Genomic DNA, 15,457 nt, shown 5'->3' with positions numbered 1-15,457 from the left:
CTTGGGCCCTGCACCCGCATGGGAGACCAGGAGAAGCACCTGGCTCCTGCCACCGGATCAGCGCGGTGCGCCCGCCACAGCGCGCCTACTGCGGCGGCCATTGGAGGGTGAACCAATGGCAAAAAGGAAGACCTTTCTCACTATCTCTCTCTCTCACTGTCCATTCTGCCTGTCAAAAAAAAAAATTAAAAAATAGACATGAGTTATTGAGAAATGCAAAGAAATCAAATGATATATGAAATGGTTTTAGGCTTTTTTCTAAATATTTGTGGATAATTTTTGTTGCATATTAAACTGTTCCAAGTCAATCAACATATCATTATGTAACTTTTCCCTAAAAACCAACAATTGCATAACAACATCAGATTGAAATTGGATATAATTATAATAAATTGTGCTATTATAAATAGATTGAGAAGTTAGATAAAGAGTTGAAGATAAATGTAGTTAGTAAAGCTTACTTTACAAATGGTAAGAGACAGTTTAATGACTTGTCCAAGATCATACAGATAGTAGTGGGATTGTATCTTGAACTCAAATCTTCTAATGCCACATAGATCATAAATAGGAAACAGAACATTTTCATTCCAATGGTGCAAAAACAAGATTTTGTTTATATTCTTACTCTTCAAAACTGTGTCTGGAAGAACCATTTTTAAGGCCAGGTAAGGAATATTCAACTTTTCACAGTGGGTAGTCCAACAAGAGTTTTCTACATAATTGTATTCCACCACAAATGAGAAATTATTCCAGGGGAAGTCTGCTCCAATATATTGATTATGTACAATTACACAGGAACTTGTACTGAAGACAAAAGAAAACCAAGAAAATGGAATTATATTTTTGGCATTATTTAATTGGAATGCTAGAAGATGATCGTTTCTGGCTATTCTTTCTATTCTATGTGTGCTCACTGTGGAAAGACACTCGTGCATTCTCTGTTGATTTGCTCTCCAATTCCACTCATCTCTTTTAAGCTTTCTTTTTTGATGATGATACTTTTTTATACTAGGATATTAAAATACTGTGGACTATTTCACATCTTCAAATGGGAGAGAGCCTGACTTTATTACAAGTACCACAGAATCTACTATAATTAAAATTCTCTACTACTGCTTTCTATCTAAAACAATCTAAAAGTTAAAAAGATATATATGTCCAGTTTTTATTAGTTTCTATTTTATACTCCTTTTTATTATTTAGCTCCCAATATTAGAAATAAATAATTTTTATGCAAATTAAGACAAAATAAGGACTTTCTAGACAATCAACACTAGAATTATTATTAGCAGGCCCTCACTGAAAGATTGCTCAAGGATGTACTTCAGGAATTAGAAGAACCCAGAAGAGAGAAAATGCAAAAAATACCAATGAGCAAATATATAGGTAAAAAGAAAGGTAAGTCTATATAGCACTTCTGTACTGCTAATAATGATAACGTTGATACTTTGGAGATATGAAAATAAGATTGAACTTAGATTGTTGGACACTAATATACATAATTCTCAAGTAAATTCTCTAAGTTAAAGTGTTTTATGGAAACAAAGCGTTTTTCAGGAACAGGGTAAAAACACTGATACATTTCAAATTCTATTAAACTTTGTGAGTTAAATTCTAAGAGGAATTTTGCTTTTCCAATGGAGTTGGTATGTTTGCTTTTCATAAATGAATAAATAGATTTTTACCCATTTAATAGACTGTTAGATTCCAGAAAATCTCTTCCTTGATTTGAATTAAGTTCAGTAAATGTTAAACCTGTCCGGGAGAAAAAAAAAACTTTTTTCAATAAGTTTTTACATGTGAAGACATGGGTACCCTGGCACAAAGTAGAAAGAGTAGACAGTGAGGGCCGTAGTGGGCTGAGAAGTTGAAGAACAACATTAAAACAAGAGAGACTTAGGTTCAATCTTGATTCTAGTACTTACCACCTGTGAGATTTGTCAAGCTATATCACCTTTATGAAGTTTATTTTTTTATTTGTATAATTGTGTTAATAAAATCTATTCACAGAGTTGTTTTAAGAAACCAGTATTCTTTAGCAACAAATAGGCAATCTCTAAAATATATCAATTATTAATAATAAAAACATAAATACAACATTGTGTATTTATATAGCCAACTTATAATCTACATTGATTTAAAAAACTGGTGGATCTGAGTTATATACTTTTAAAGGATGAATGGTATGGTATGTTAATTATATATTAATTTAAAAGTCTGTCTAGGTCAACACATTTTTATATATTCAAGCATTTGTTGTCATGTAAGCATAATTTAAAACTCCCTACCTTCTATTTTGGAAAGCATTTCAATGAGTAAATTCTTTTCATCATCTGAATCCATTCTTATTATAATCAGCACCTAGTCAAAAACAAGAACTTCATGTATGTAATGTGAATGATAATTATTTTTCATAGTTTTGCTTCAATGACAAAATAACAAATTTAACTGATCACATGAAACTAATGACAATAAGATTACAAGGTAAATATTCCTGCTGTAAGAGATGTCAATGCTTAAACACAAACAAATAAATTTTGATAAGATCAAACATCAGTGAGGAAAATATTGGGGTTAGGGTGCCTTAGCATTCTTTTAGCATTCCCACATTCAAGCAGTCTTCAAAATATTTCATGGAAAGTGGATCTTATGAAGAAATTATGCTGGTATTTAAATTTTTTTCACCAAAATAAACTTACCTTTTTTCACTTCTCCACAAACTTTTTGAAGTGTCTATCAACACAAAAGTTGTCTCTGCCTATATTCATAGTGTTAGTGTTAAATTCAACTCAGACATATTTGAATTTGTTACAGAAAACAAATGATTTGCTGCTATGTTTTCCTACTCACCATTACAGTATTTTGGGAAGGGGGACAGCAAATCACTTTCAATTAAAAATTTCTCTTTTATTGATTTCATTTATTTTAACAACTTAAGAAAGTTGCACCAGAAAATATAAAGATACAGGAGACATCAAGAGAAAAAAGAAGAAAAAGGCTGCATAAGTTTGTATCCAGATTTAAACAATTTGAATTGCTTTTCTGTTTGATAACATTTTAAGAACCATTTTCTTTTAAATCTTCATTAATGCAACCTAAAGATGCTTGAGATAGAGTGGGCAAACAATTGTCACCATAATCCAAGGCATAAATTAAGTGCTTTTTTGGTACAATCATGTAAGATGAGTCTCTGGCTTATTGTGTATATGCTTTGGATGTACATCAGGTACCAGACACAATTCCTGACAGCTGGAGAACCATTCTATAAAAACTTACATATAATAGAAAGAAAAGTACTCTTAAATTTGAGACACATGAGTAATGATGCCACTCGTCCTTTCTCTGAGTCTGATTCCATTCTGTTACCTTACATAAGGAGAAGGTTGTCAAGTGGTCAAATAATATAGGCTGTTTCATAATTTCAAACGTAAATGCAAAATTTTATCTGACATATACTTTTATCTCACTCATTCTAATACTTAACCTTAATTTGCTGTTGATCTTGCATCCAATTTCGTATATGACATTGCAATTCTTGTATTCGGTAGTTGATTTCAGGCTTTTTTTCCTTAATAAACTGTACAATATCCAGCTGTCTCCAAATGTCATCCAAATAGGAGCCTAAAATACTTTTGTAGACATCTTTCGCATTTGATAAATATCCTGTTAAAGCAAAATCAGGGGGGAAAAAAGCATAAGTCTTTTCATTCTTTGAGAAATTCCATAGTACAGAAGTCAAAAGGAAATGAGTCATAACAGCAACTGTTTAAATTTTATTTACTATTTTCTGACTTTAATTAAAGATATTGACTAGGGCCAGCATTATGGCATAGAAGGTAAAGCCACTTGCCTAGAATGCAGGCATCCCATATGGCTGCTGGTTGATGTTCCAGTTACTCCACATTCAACCCAGTTCCCTGCTGATGTACCTGGGAAAGCAGTGGAGGATGGCCAAAGTGCTTGGGCCCATGCACCCATGTGGGAGACCTGGAGGAAGATCCTGGCTTCTGGCTTTGGTTCTGGCCCAGCCCTAGGCCACTGCGGACATCTGGGGAGTGAACCAGCAAGTGGAAGATTTCTCTCTCTCTCTGTCCCTCTCTCTCTAACTTTCAAATAAATAAATAAATCTTAAAAAAAAATTATATTGACTAATGAAAACTTTAAAAGGTAGTGAAGCTGAAAAATATGTACTACATATCTCTTCTTAAATTATGTAACACCAACATACTTGGATATATGCTACAAATTCCCTGAATATATCCTATCCTTTCCTGCCTTCTAGCTTGCTGAATGCTACTGTACTCTAAATCCTACGACATACACTTGCATGTAGGTTGTTGAAATTCTGCTTCCCTGAAAACTTCTTCACATTTTACCTATATGACTTTTTGGTTATTTATTTCTGGTTATTTATATATATGACTTAACCTCATGTAACCATAATAACACATGATATTTATACAGAATTTACTTATAGCTGCTAAAACAACAGTGTCTAAATTCAGACTCTATAGGCAATTTTTAAACGTATATTCCGACTCATCTTTAAGACTCATATTTAGTAAGTCTAGTAGTATTTCAAGGATTTTTATATCTAAAAATCTCTTCCTGTGCTTCTGCTGCACAGCGAATTTTGTGGATTACTGCAGTGCAGCACCGGGCATAGTGATTTATGTAGATACGGTGTTTGATGAATACTTGGGCAATAAATGAAATAACAAATTAAAATCTTAATGCTTATATTAATATATTTTTGTGTATATGCATATTAATTATAATTTATCTTAGAATTTTATATATTGTTAGGCTGATGAGCAATTTAGAGATAGACTTATGTTCTTTCTGCCTCTTAATTGTCAAAATATCCTCTGATTTCTCTATGCTGCAATCAGATTTCATTTATTTAAAAAAAGATTTATTTGAAAGGCAGAGTTACATTACAGAGAGAAAGAGATCTTTCATCTGCTGGCTCACTCCCAAAATGGCCACAATAGCCTGGACTTAGGCAGGCCAAAGCCAGGAGCCAGGAGCTTCTTCCAGGTCTCCTACGTGGGTGCAGGGGACCAAGCACTTGGGCCACCTTCTACTGCTTTTCCAAGCTGCATTAGCAGGGAGCTGGACTGGAAGTGGAGCAGCCAGGACTTAACCCAGCACCCATACGGGATGCTGGCACTGAAGTCTGGGGCTTTAATCCACTGAGCCACAGCACCGGTCCCCCAGATTTTACTTTTTGAAAAAATAAATCTAGTCCAGTTGCCTCCCTGTTTCAATGGCTCCCCAGCATCAATAGAGTAAGACCGAAATTCTTCTGTGTAGGTTCATGATTTGTTTTTTTTTTTCCTTCTCCAGACTTAGTTCCTGTTGATTTCTATTTTAATCTCCTTCAACATAGCCACATGGAACCAAAGGCCCATACTAGTGGGCCATTCTGGGCTGAATTATATATAGAGTACTCTTTTATACTTCATGTTTTTGGCAAACTTGAGTTTCGAAAAATATAATCATCTTAAGGCTAACAGTTTCTATCCATTTTGACTCCATTATTATACTACTCATAATATTCAGCAATAAATACTGAATTTATATTTAGGTCAAAACTCAGAAGGGAAACTCTGTACTGTGAGCCTTAAAACTCATCTTGCTAGCTTGGGCAAGGAAGCAAACTGGAAACTAAGAGAAAAATATAGAATTCTAAGAGTGAACAAGGCCAGCTTCCAGTCATATCTTTTTTCCCTCTGCTACTACATTCATATGGGGAGAAAGAAAGGAGGACACTCCAATTTTATCTTTGCTTTCAAGAAGTTTAGAGGAGTTAGAAAGTCTTTCACTAAAAATGTCAAAGGTAGGGGCCGGTGCTGTGGCGCAGCAAGCCGCCACCTGCAGCCACAACATCCTATATGGGTGCCAGTTTGAGTCCCGGCCACTCCACTTCCAATCCGGCTCTCTGCTGTGGCCTAGGAAGGCTGTAGAAGATGGCCCAAGTGCTTGGGTCCCTGTACCCGTATGGGAGACTTGGAAAAAGCTCCTAGCTCCTGGCTTTGGATAGGCACAGCTCCAGCCATTGCGTTCAGTTGGGAAGTGTACCAGCAGATGGAAGACCTTTCACTCTGCCTCTCCTTCTCTCTCTGTGTAACTCTGACTTTCAAATAAATAAATAAACCTTTAAAAAAAAAGACAAAGGTAGCTTGTTTACTTATTATGACTTGGTACCTAGAGCCAAAGAAGTTGGTTTTCCAACAAGAATTTTACTTTCATATTATTTCCCAAGGTAGCCAAATAATAAAGGGTAATTCTTCAGGGACAAGAGTAAATCAATCTAAGCATATAGCTCTTACCGATCACACTTAATCCCAGGATAAATTGTGGGGTACTTAAAGGTGAATATTCATAACTATTATTGTTCTATTCCAAGGTTTTGGCAAGTATTGGGCATATTGTATATCATCAATATATGTACCTAAGTATTAAAACTAAATTATGAAGCCAAATTTCATTTCTTCTCCTATTAAACTACTGTAGTGTTGATACTAACCAGGCTGTCTTATCTCCATTCCTAGAAAAATAAAGATTAGAAGCTATAGCCTTGGCTTAAGGTACACGGAAATAGTGTACCATAGTGTCACATGCTCTTCTATTAACCATTCCTTTTTATTGCACTTCTAAATCTCTATAAAAAGATAGCTAGGTTATTAATGAATAGTATTTTTTAAAATATTTATTTTTTATGTATTTGAAAACCAAAGTCAGAGAGGGAGGAGAGACAGAGACATAAAGAAAGAGGGAGGGAGAGATAGAAATATTCTACATCTGCTGGTTCACTCCCCAAATGGCTACAACAGCCAGGGGCTGGCTAGACTGAAGCCAGGAGCCAGGAGCTTCCTCTGGGTCTCCCACATGGGTGCAGGTGCCCAAGTGGAACATCCTCTGCTGCTTTCCCAAGCACATTAGCAGGGAGCTGGATCAGAAGTGGAGCAGCAGGGTCTTGAAATGGTACCCATATGGGATGCCTGTGTCGCAGGTGGTGGATTAACCCACTACACCACAACGCTGGCCCCCTATTAATGCGTTATCTTAAAGCAGAATATCAGAATGTAGAGTATCTGAGTTCCCAGTGCTATAGAAGGAATACAACTGTGAATCATTGTTGTTAAGTACTTACCAAAACCTTGCACTAGAGAAATGATATTATATCAGGGTCATAGATAAGAAAAAAAAGTCTGGGTCTTAGATCAGAGAAAAGTTAGTTTTACTTTGTTTAATAGAGGTTCTGGAAATTCTAAATTATAAAACATTATCCCCTAAGCATACCACTGCTTAATATAAAGAATCCTGCAGACCGGCGCCGTGGCTCAATAGGCTAATCCTCCGCCTTGCGGCGCTGGCACACTGGGTTCTAATCCTGGTCGGGGCGCCGGATTCTGTCCTGGTTGCCCCTCTTCCAGGCCAGCTCTCTGCTGTGGCCAGGGAGTGCAGTGGAGGATGGCCCAAGTCTTTGGGCCCTGCACCCCATGGGAGACCAGGAGAAGCACCTGGCTCCTGCCATCGGATCAGCGCAGTGCGCCAGCCTCAGCCTGCCGGCAGCGGCCATTGGAGGGTGAACCATTGGCAAAGGAAGATCTTTCTCTCTGTCTCTCTCTCTCACTATCCACTCTGCCTGTCCAAAAAAAAAAAAAAATCCTGCAATAAGAGGACTAAATTAGTAATGCAGTAAAATATACATTTAAATTATTTTGACATGTTGGGAAAAATTCCCCAAAATTTCAAAATTTTTAATATGTTCAAAATAGCTTGATTTTATTACTTAATAATTAATATATTTATATATACATGCAATTTAAAATAAATTTAAAAATATATTACTCCTTATAATTTAGTTACATTTTATCTAGCAAAGAGTCCAATCCACAAACATGAAATGAGGCCCTAAAATGTAAATGGCAAAATGTCAAATCTCACATTCAAAAGCAGTCCATGATAATGATTATACAATCAAAACTGCTTACGGCCATTAGGATTCTCTAACTGGAATCTAGATTACAGAATCCTAAATCTATTTTTCTAGATGATGATAGTGTTTTGGGGCCGGTGCTGTGGTGCAGTGAGTTAACACCCTGGCCTGAAGCGCCGGCATCCATATGGAGGCTGGTTCGAAACCCGGCTGCTCCACTTTTGATCCAGCTCTCTGCTACGGCCTGAGATAGCAGTAGAAGATGGCTCAAGTCCTTGGGCCCCTGTACCCATGCGAGAGACCCAGAAGAAGCTCCTGGCTCCTGGCTCTTGGCTTCCGATTGGTGCAGCTCCGGCCGTTGTGGCCAATTGGGGAGTGAACCATCGGATGAAGACCTCTTTCTCTCTGCCTCTCCTCTCTCTGTGTAACTCTGACTTTCAAATAAAAATAAATAAATCGTTAAAAAAAAGAGAAAAATATATATGATAGTTTTAAAGATAATTTCTCTTAACATAAGGATACTAAAATATATTTACTCCATTTTAATTATGTCAAAAAGTATATAATGTTTACATAATTTTATAAGGTATGTCTTTTTCAGAAAAATTATTTCAGGGTCAGGCATTGTGATATAACAGGTTAAGCCACCACCTGCAATGCTGACATCCCATGTGGGCATGAGTTCTAGTCCCAGCTACTCCATTTCTAATCCAGCTCTCTGCTAATGCATCTGGGAAACAGCAGAAGATGGCCCAAATCCTAGAGCCCATGCACCCAAGCAGGAGACCCGGATGAAGTTCCTGGCTCCTGGCTTTGGTCTGGCCCAGCCCTGGCCATTGTGGTCATTTGGGGAGTGAACCAGCAAATGTAAGATATCTGTCTCTATTTCTCCCTCTCTCTCTCTGTAACTCCGCCTTTCAAATAAATAAAAATAAACCTTAAAAATATTTTAAAAAAGGACCGGCGCCGTGGCTCAGTGGGCTAATCCTCTGCCTTGCAGTGCTGGCACACCGGGTTCTAGTCCCAGTCGGGGCACCGGATTCTATCCCGGTTGCCCCTCTTCCAGGCCAGCTCTCTGCTGTGGCCTGGGAAGGCAGTGGAGGATGACCCAAGTGCTTGGGCCCTGCACCCCATGGGAGACCAGGAGAAGCACCTGGCTCCTGGCTTCGGATCAGCGCCGTGCGCCGGTTGCAGTGGCATTGGAGGGTGAACCAATGGCAAAAAGGAAGACCTTTCTCTCTGTCTCTCTCACTGTCCACTCTGCCTGTCAAAAAAATAAAAATTAAAAAAAAAATTTAAAAAAAGAAAAAAATTATTTCAGATGAAATATGTCAATGGAAAGAAAAGGGAGGGGCCGGTGCTGTAGCACAGCGGGTTAACGCCTGGCCTGAAGTGCCAGCATCCCATATGGGCGCCGGTTCAGGTCCCAGCTGCCCCACTTCCAATCCAGCTCTTTGCTATGGCCTGGGAAATCAGCAGAAGATGGCTCAAGTCCTTGGGCCCTGCAACCGTGTGGGAAACCAGGAAGAAGCTCCTGGCTCCTGGTTTCGGATCAGTGCAGCTCCAGCCATTCCAGCCAACTGGGGAGTGAACCAGCAGATGGAAGACCTCTTTATTTCTCTCTCTCCTCTCTCTAACTCTTTCAAATAAATAAATAAATTTTAAAAAAGAAAAATAAAAGGGGATACAAGATCTCCCCTACTAACCCAATGTTGTGTCCAAGTCGCATGTTAAGAGGACATCCCTAATTGTTACCAGAAGGTGCAAGACAGCGGCATACTTGAATGTCATTTCTCTTTCATCATTTGTACCTAAGTCAGCAAAAATGTTTAAAAGCACATATATTAGAATTGAGTGTACATATATATATATATCAGAATGTGCCTAGTAATAATAGCTAAATTTATTAATGAGTGCTTATTAGGCACTCTGTTGTATATAAACTGCTTCTTTCATTGAGTCCATAATAACAATCATATCAGAAAAGTTCATTACGAGCCTCATCTTATGAACAAATAAATATAAGTAGTTTTAGTTAGGTTAAAAACTGTCCAAGGTCAACTAGTGAGTAAATGGCAGAGCTGGCATTCAAATCCAGACAGCTAACCTTAGAGCCTATGCTCTTGTTGCTTCCAATGAATATTCAGTTATTTCTATTGTTGGGAAAAGCTCAATGAGTATCAGTTATGAAACAAGAAGAAAATTAAGTTCACAATTTGCCAACTGGTTAAGACAAGAATGGAGGATTATTGCATTAAAATACCTTAAAATGGAGGTGGATACCTGGGAATATTTTTCCAACGATTACCCAAACAACAGATACATTCACAGGGATAAGCCAATTGCCTAATTACTATGTTCCTTGTAGTTTCAGAGCTTTCTGAAAATGATACATTGGGTTTTTCTGCATGTACGAGTGAGACCAAGAGCTGAGCATTTGGCCTAGTGATTAAGATGCTGATTGAGGCACCTGCATCCCAAACTGGAGTGCCTGGGTTTGAGTCCCAGCTCTGCTCCCAATTCCTGCTTCCTGCTAATGTACACCCTGAGTGAAACCAGGTGATGGCTAAGGTAGCTGGGTCCTACCCCTTACTTGGGAGACCTGGATTGAGTTCCTGGATCCCAGCTTCAGCTTGGCCCAGCCCCGATTGCTGCAGTTATTTGGGGAGTGAACCAGCTGTTGGTACCATTCTCTCTCTCTCCTTTCCCTCTCAAATCAATCAATCAATATCTAAATAAAATCAAGTAGGCTCCAGGTGAGATGAATAAGCACACTCCATCTCATCTTTCTCACTGTGAACACTTATAAACACAAGACAGAGCACATGGAACAGTATCTGAGGACTCTGAAAAGTAAATGGTAGTAGGCAGAATGGGGCAGGAGCTCAGATTTCAAAATGCCACCAAACAACGGTGAGTTTCCTATTTTTCCCCTTTCTTGGGCCTGGACTAATTGCCAGTTTCTTTCTCCATAATTCCACTACTTCTGTTAGTTCTAGGTTTGTTTTGATTGACTGTTCTCATTATGAGTTGGGTTTTCCTGACTCTTCGTGCCTGGTAAACTGATTGGATGCCAGACATTGCAGATTTTACTTTGAAAAAATATCCAGTTGGTAAAATGGGTATTTGTGTGTTCATACATATCCTCTTAAGCTTTGTTGTGGTATACATAACAAAGTTTAGTTCCTTTGGAATAGCTGAATCCTTTGGATCTTGCTTTCATGACTTGTTATGCAGCTCCATAGCAGTGCTCAATCTATGGATAATGATTCCCCACTAATAAGGCAAGACTCTTCTGGGTACTGTGTTTCATCCCCATGAATTATGAGTGTTTCTAGTGTGGCTGGTGGGAACACACATTATTCCCTGCCCTATGTGACTGCAGCACACTGTTCTCTCTAATCCTTTCAAATGGTTTGTTTCCCCAGCCATAGGTAGTTTCCTCACATATATTATTTGATCGTACTCCGCCAAATACTTGAAAGGGTCCCTGTGCACATCTCTAGAACTGTCCATGTGATGCTGTCCTCTCTGATATCCTGTTCTTGAACTCTAGCCACTTTGGCTCCCCTGGACTCCTGTTTTGTTTCCTCAGCTCAAATTATCCACTGGATTCTGCCTCAGGTACCTTCCCTATGTCATGGTTTGGCAACTCTTCCAAGGTAGTAAGCTAGGGTATTGGTAGGGCCAACCTCACTTGTTTCCTATCTCTCAGAAATCACTGAGAGACTGCCTGATGATTGAGGTCCAAAAAACTGGTTTCATGTATTTTTGTCTTTTTTTTTTTTTTTGTTGTTGTTGTTATATAAATCTGGTCTATTTTATTCCATCTTAGCCAAAAGAAAACTCCAGGGTTGACTTTAATAAATCAATTTTGTTTTACGGCTCTTTCCAGAGGAGACTGTGTGCTTCAGATTATAATAGGGTGAATTTAATTTCTGCTATAGGATTTTGTCAAGTAATATATGTCAGTTAGGAGCTTATTAAGAAGCAATACCAGATAATATTTCTTATCTTTTTCTGTTTACGTAGCTGATCCTTCAGTACAGGTTTAGAGACCCAAACTAAGATGAATTTACAGTTATGCCTTCTTCCATGGCTAATATCTGATTCTTCTATACTTAATTTTTACCAGCATGATACAATAATCCAAACACATATAATTTTAAATAATGTGACTTTGATTTGTTCGCACCTTGGTGAACAGCATCACTTATTACTTTTTCTTGTTCCTTTAAGAAGAACCTTGTTTGATCAAAAATAACAGTAGCAAATTTCCAATTAGCAGCAGGGAAAGGACAGAGGCATGCAAGTTTTTTTAAGATAGGAGCAGCTGCTGCTTCTAGAAGACAATATGCTTTGCATTGGCTATCTACAAAGACAAAAGCATTAAAAGTAATGTTTTTATTAGGATAAATTTTTGATAAACAATTTTGATAAAACAACTGAACATGTTACTTCAAGGAAATGTGAACATCTTTACAAATTCTTTTCTGAGTTAAAAATAATGAAATAGTGTAGAGATTTATTTTAGGATGTTTATTCTAAATAGACTAATAAAAACATATAGCCTCTGTAGAATTATATAATTTTATGGCTCCCTTGTTTGTTAGAAATAATTTATTCAGTAACTAACATGGCAATCTAGGAAGAGTCACCTAAAGAGATTTTTGTTTTTGTTTTTGTTTTTTTTTTTGCTTTTCCTTCCTCCACCTTTAGTTTACAACCTTTAGCCAAATTTGTGACAATGACTAATTATTTCCAACTTATACTAGGATATGATTATTTAAAGATTTACAAAATCATCAAGCGAGCATAAATAAAATTGAACCAAAAGGATAAAAAGACACTGGAGGATTAGTGTCATTATTTCCTTACTGATTTTAATAGTAAGCATGCTGTTCTTCAGTAGGCTGTGCTTTAGAAGTCAAAGAATATTCTTTGCAGCAGAACAAAACTATGAGTCAATATAGGAACTGATAGTGACTTTTTTATGTCACCCTGAGAGTGAGGAATAGAACAGGAGAGCAACCATTAGCAGTTCATTTTCCAGGCTAGGCAGAAGAGTCTGCAGAGTCACACGTTTTTCTCTGTTGAATGGAGGGAAGCAGCAGCAGTTTTAATAATGGAAGAGACACTGAGTAAACTCAGGTAGGGCAATGAGCAGGGGCAGTGGCAATGAACAGGGCATTCTAGATCTGAAAAAAAACTTGAAAGTAGTAGTAGAATGAAGAAACCTATCAAACAAGTGAAGAAAATTACATAGAAAATAAGCTATGTCCTAGGTATCGAGGAAAGGGCTTTCAGATCAAAAAAATTTTAATGCATTTTAAAAGCATGTAGCAGGGGCTGGCACTGCAGCATCATAGGCTAGGCCCCCGCCTGCAGGGCCGGCATCCCATATGGGAGCCAGTTCAGGTCCCGGCTGGTCCTCTTTCGATCCAGCTCTCTGCTGTGGCCTAGGAAAGCAGTGGAGGATGGCCCAAGTCCCTGGGCTTCTGCATCCTTGTGAAAGATCCAGAGGAAGCTCCTGGCTCCTGGATTCAGATCAGCCCAGCTCTGGCCATTGTGGCCATTTGGGGAGGGAACCAGTGGATGAAGATCTTTCTACCTCTCCCTCTCTCTGTAATTCTACCTCTCAAATAAATAAACAAAATCATTAAAAAAAAAAAAAAAGCATGTAGCATACCTGATGCTTGAATTTCAATGACATTATTTACTCCCCTTTTTGGAATTACTTTCTCTAGGGTTTTACTACCACAAACAATAGGACTTTTTTCTTGAAGAGTCAATGAACATCCTTCTTCATCTTGAAATGCTAATAAAAAACAATAAAATTATATTGTTAAGGAGAAACTTAATGTTGCTTTACTTTACTACTGTCTTCTAAAATATGATCACAGCTATTAAATTTCTTCACCAAAACACATAAGTATTAAGTATCTAGTTCATTTCTCAGTGACTTTTCATTTACTCTTTTTTTAAAAATGTTACAGTTCTTTTTCTTAAAAAAAAAAAAGACTTATTTTATTTGAAAGGTAGAGTTACTGTGGGGGGGGGCAGGAGACACACACACACACACAGAGAGAGAGAGAGAGAGAGAGAGAGAGAGAGAGGTCTTCCATGTGCTGGTTCACTCCCCAAATGGCCACAATGGCCAGGGTTGGGCCAAGCCCAAGCCAGGAGCCAGAGGCTTCCTTTGGGTCTCCCATGTGGGTACAGGGCCCAAGCACTTTTGAGATATCTTCTGCTGCTTTCCCAGGCACATTAGCAGGGAGCTGGATAGGAAGTGGAGCATCTGGACTTGAATTGGTGCCCATGTGGGATGCTGGTACTACAGGTGGCAGCTTAACCTGCTACATCAGCCCCTCCATTTACTCTTTTGTTGGCTACTAAATCATCTCTTCTCCCCAAATCTTCTCTGTCTCTAGATCTCACTACTCACTTTCAGCTCCCAGAAACCCTCTAATAGAAATCTAATCTAACTACCTCCTTCACTACCAGGCCAGCAAAGCACTCCTCCTTTTTGATTTTTCAGTACTCTAGGAATGCCTCTTTCCTGGCACATCTCACATGGTATAGAAATGAACAATCTACAGGTTCTCTATTATACCATGAGCATCTTAGGTCAGCAACAGTATCACATTTATCTCTATATATGTAATCTAATCATTGGAACAATGTGTTCAATAAATGTTTTCTTTCTGATGTATTATAGTAGAGATATATATGTGAGTGTATATATAATATATATTTTAATTTTAACTAGATTGTAATGTTACCCATCAATGATATAATTATAACTTAAGAAACATATTATCATCTTGAAACATTTTAATATATGAGTTTTAAATATAAGGCTAAAAACATAAAAATGAATATATTAAACTAAATTAATTGTTATTATTTTCAAGTAATACTTTCAATTAACTAGACATTGGATTAGATATGACCAAATAATATTCATTATTGGAATTTTTGAGGTAACCTTATAAGTTGTGACATTTCTTGCCCCTGATTCAACTGTAAAAAAAAACCAAAAAGTAAAATACATACCAAGATACTACCACTATCGTTAATAAAGACTAATTGGAGACTAGAGCTTAGTTTGACAGTCAAATGAGCTTGCTAAGTAAATACCAGAATTAGGCAGAGTTACCTACCAAGTACCAGAATATGCTGGATTGGGATAGGATTCCCAGTTGAGAAAAGAAAGAACCATGACATAGAGAAATAGAGGAAAATGCTTGTTTCTTCTGGGCTGTTCACTTTCAGAGATTTATGCCCAACTTATTCTTTTCAAATGTACAATTCAGGAAGATCTTTCCACCCTTCAGGGAAGAATATATAAAGGGGCAAGGAGGCCAGGAACATAATAATAACTGAAGAAACATCAGGGGTACAGAAGCATTCCCAAGTAACATTAATATTTCTTTAACTATTTTGTAAATTAATAGCATTTTTACTAGAAAATATTCTTTTTGTCTTTTTCTACTTTCTTGTTGTTTT

General features: G+C 37.5%; 1 protein-coding gene across 1 annotated transcript in view; it reads right to left on the bottom strand.

Moving 5' to 3' along the window:
- The window catches only part of SHOC1 (shortage in chiasmata 1), a 68,308-nt gene that overhangs the window by 21,144 nt on the left and 31,707 nt on the right, over window positions 1–15,457 (bottom strand). Inside the window, 7 exon segments of the mRNA XM_062206935.1 lie at window positions 626–804; window positions 1,686–1,755; window positions 2,289–2,361; window positions 3,485–3,663; window positions 9,655–9,759; window positions 12,144–12,320; window positions 13,638–13,757. Coding sequence (XP_062062919.1) covers window positions 626–804; window positions 1,686–1,755; window positions 2,289–2,361; window positions 3,485–3,663; window positions 9,655–9,759; window positions 12,144–12,320; window positions 13,638–13,757 — 903 coding nt within the window.

Source organism: Lepus europaeus, chromosome 12 (genome assembly GCF_033115175.1).
Source record: "Lepus europaeus isolate LE1 chromosome 12, mLepTim1.pri, whole genome shotgun sequence".
NCBI lineage: Eukaryota > Metazoa > Chordata > Mammalia > Lagomorpha > Leporidae > Lepus > Lepus europaeus.
The sequence above is the reverse complement of the archived record's forward strand: the minus strand, read 5'-3'. Positions and strand labels throughout refer to the sequence as shown.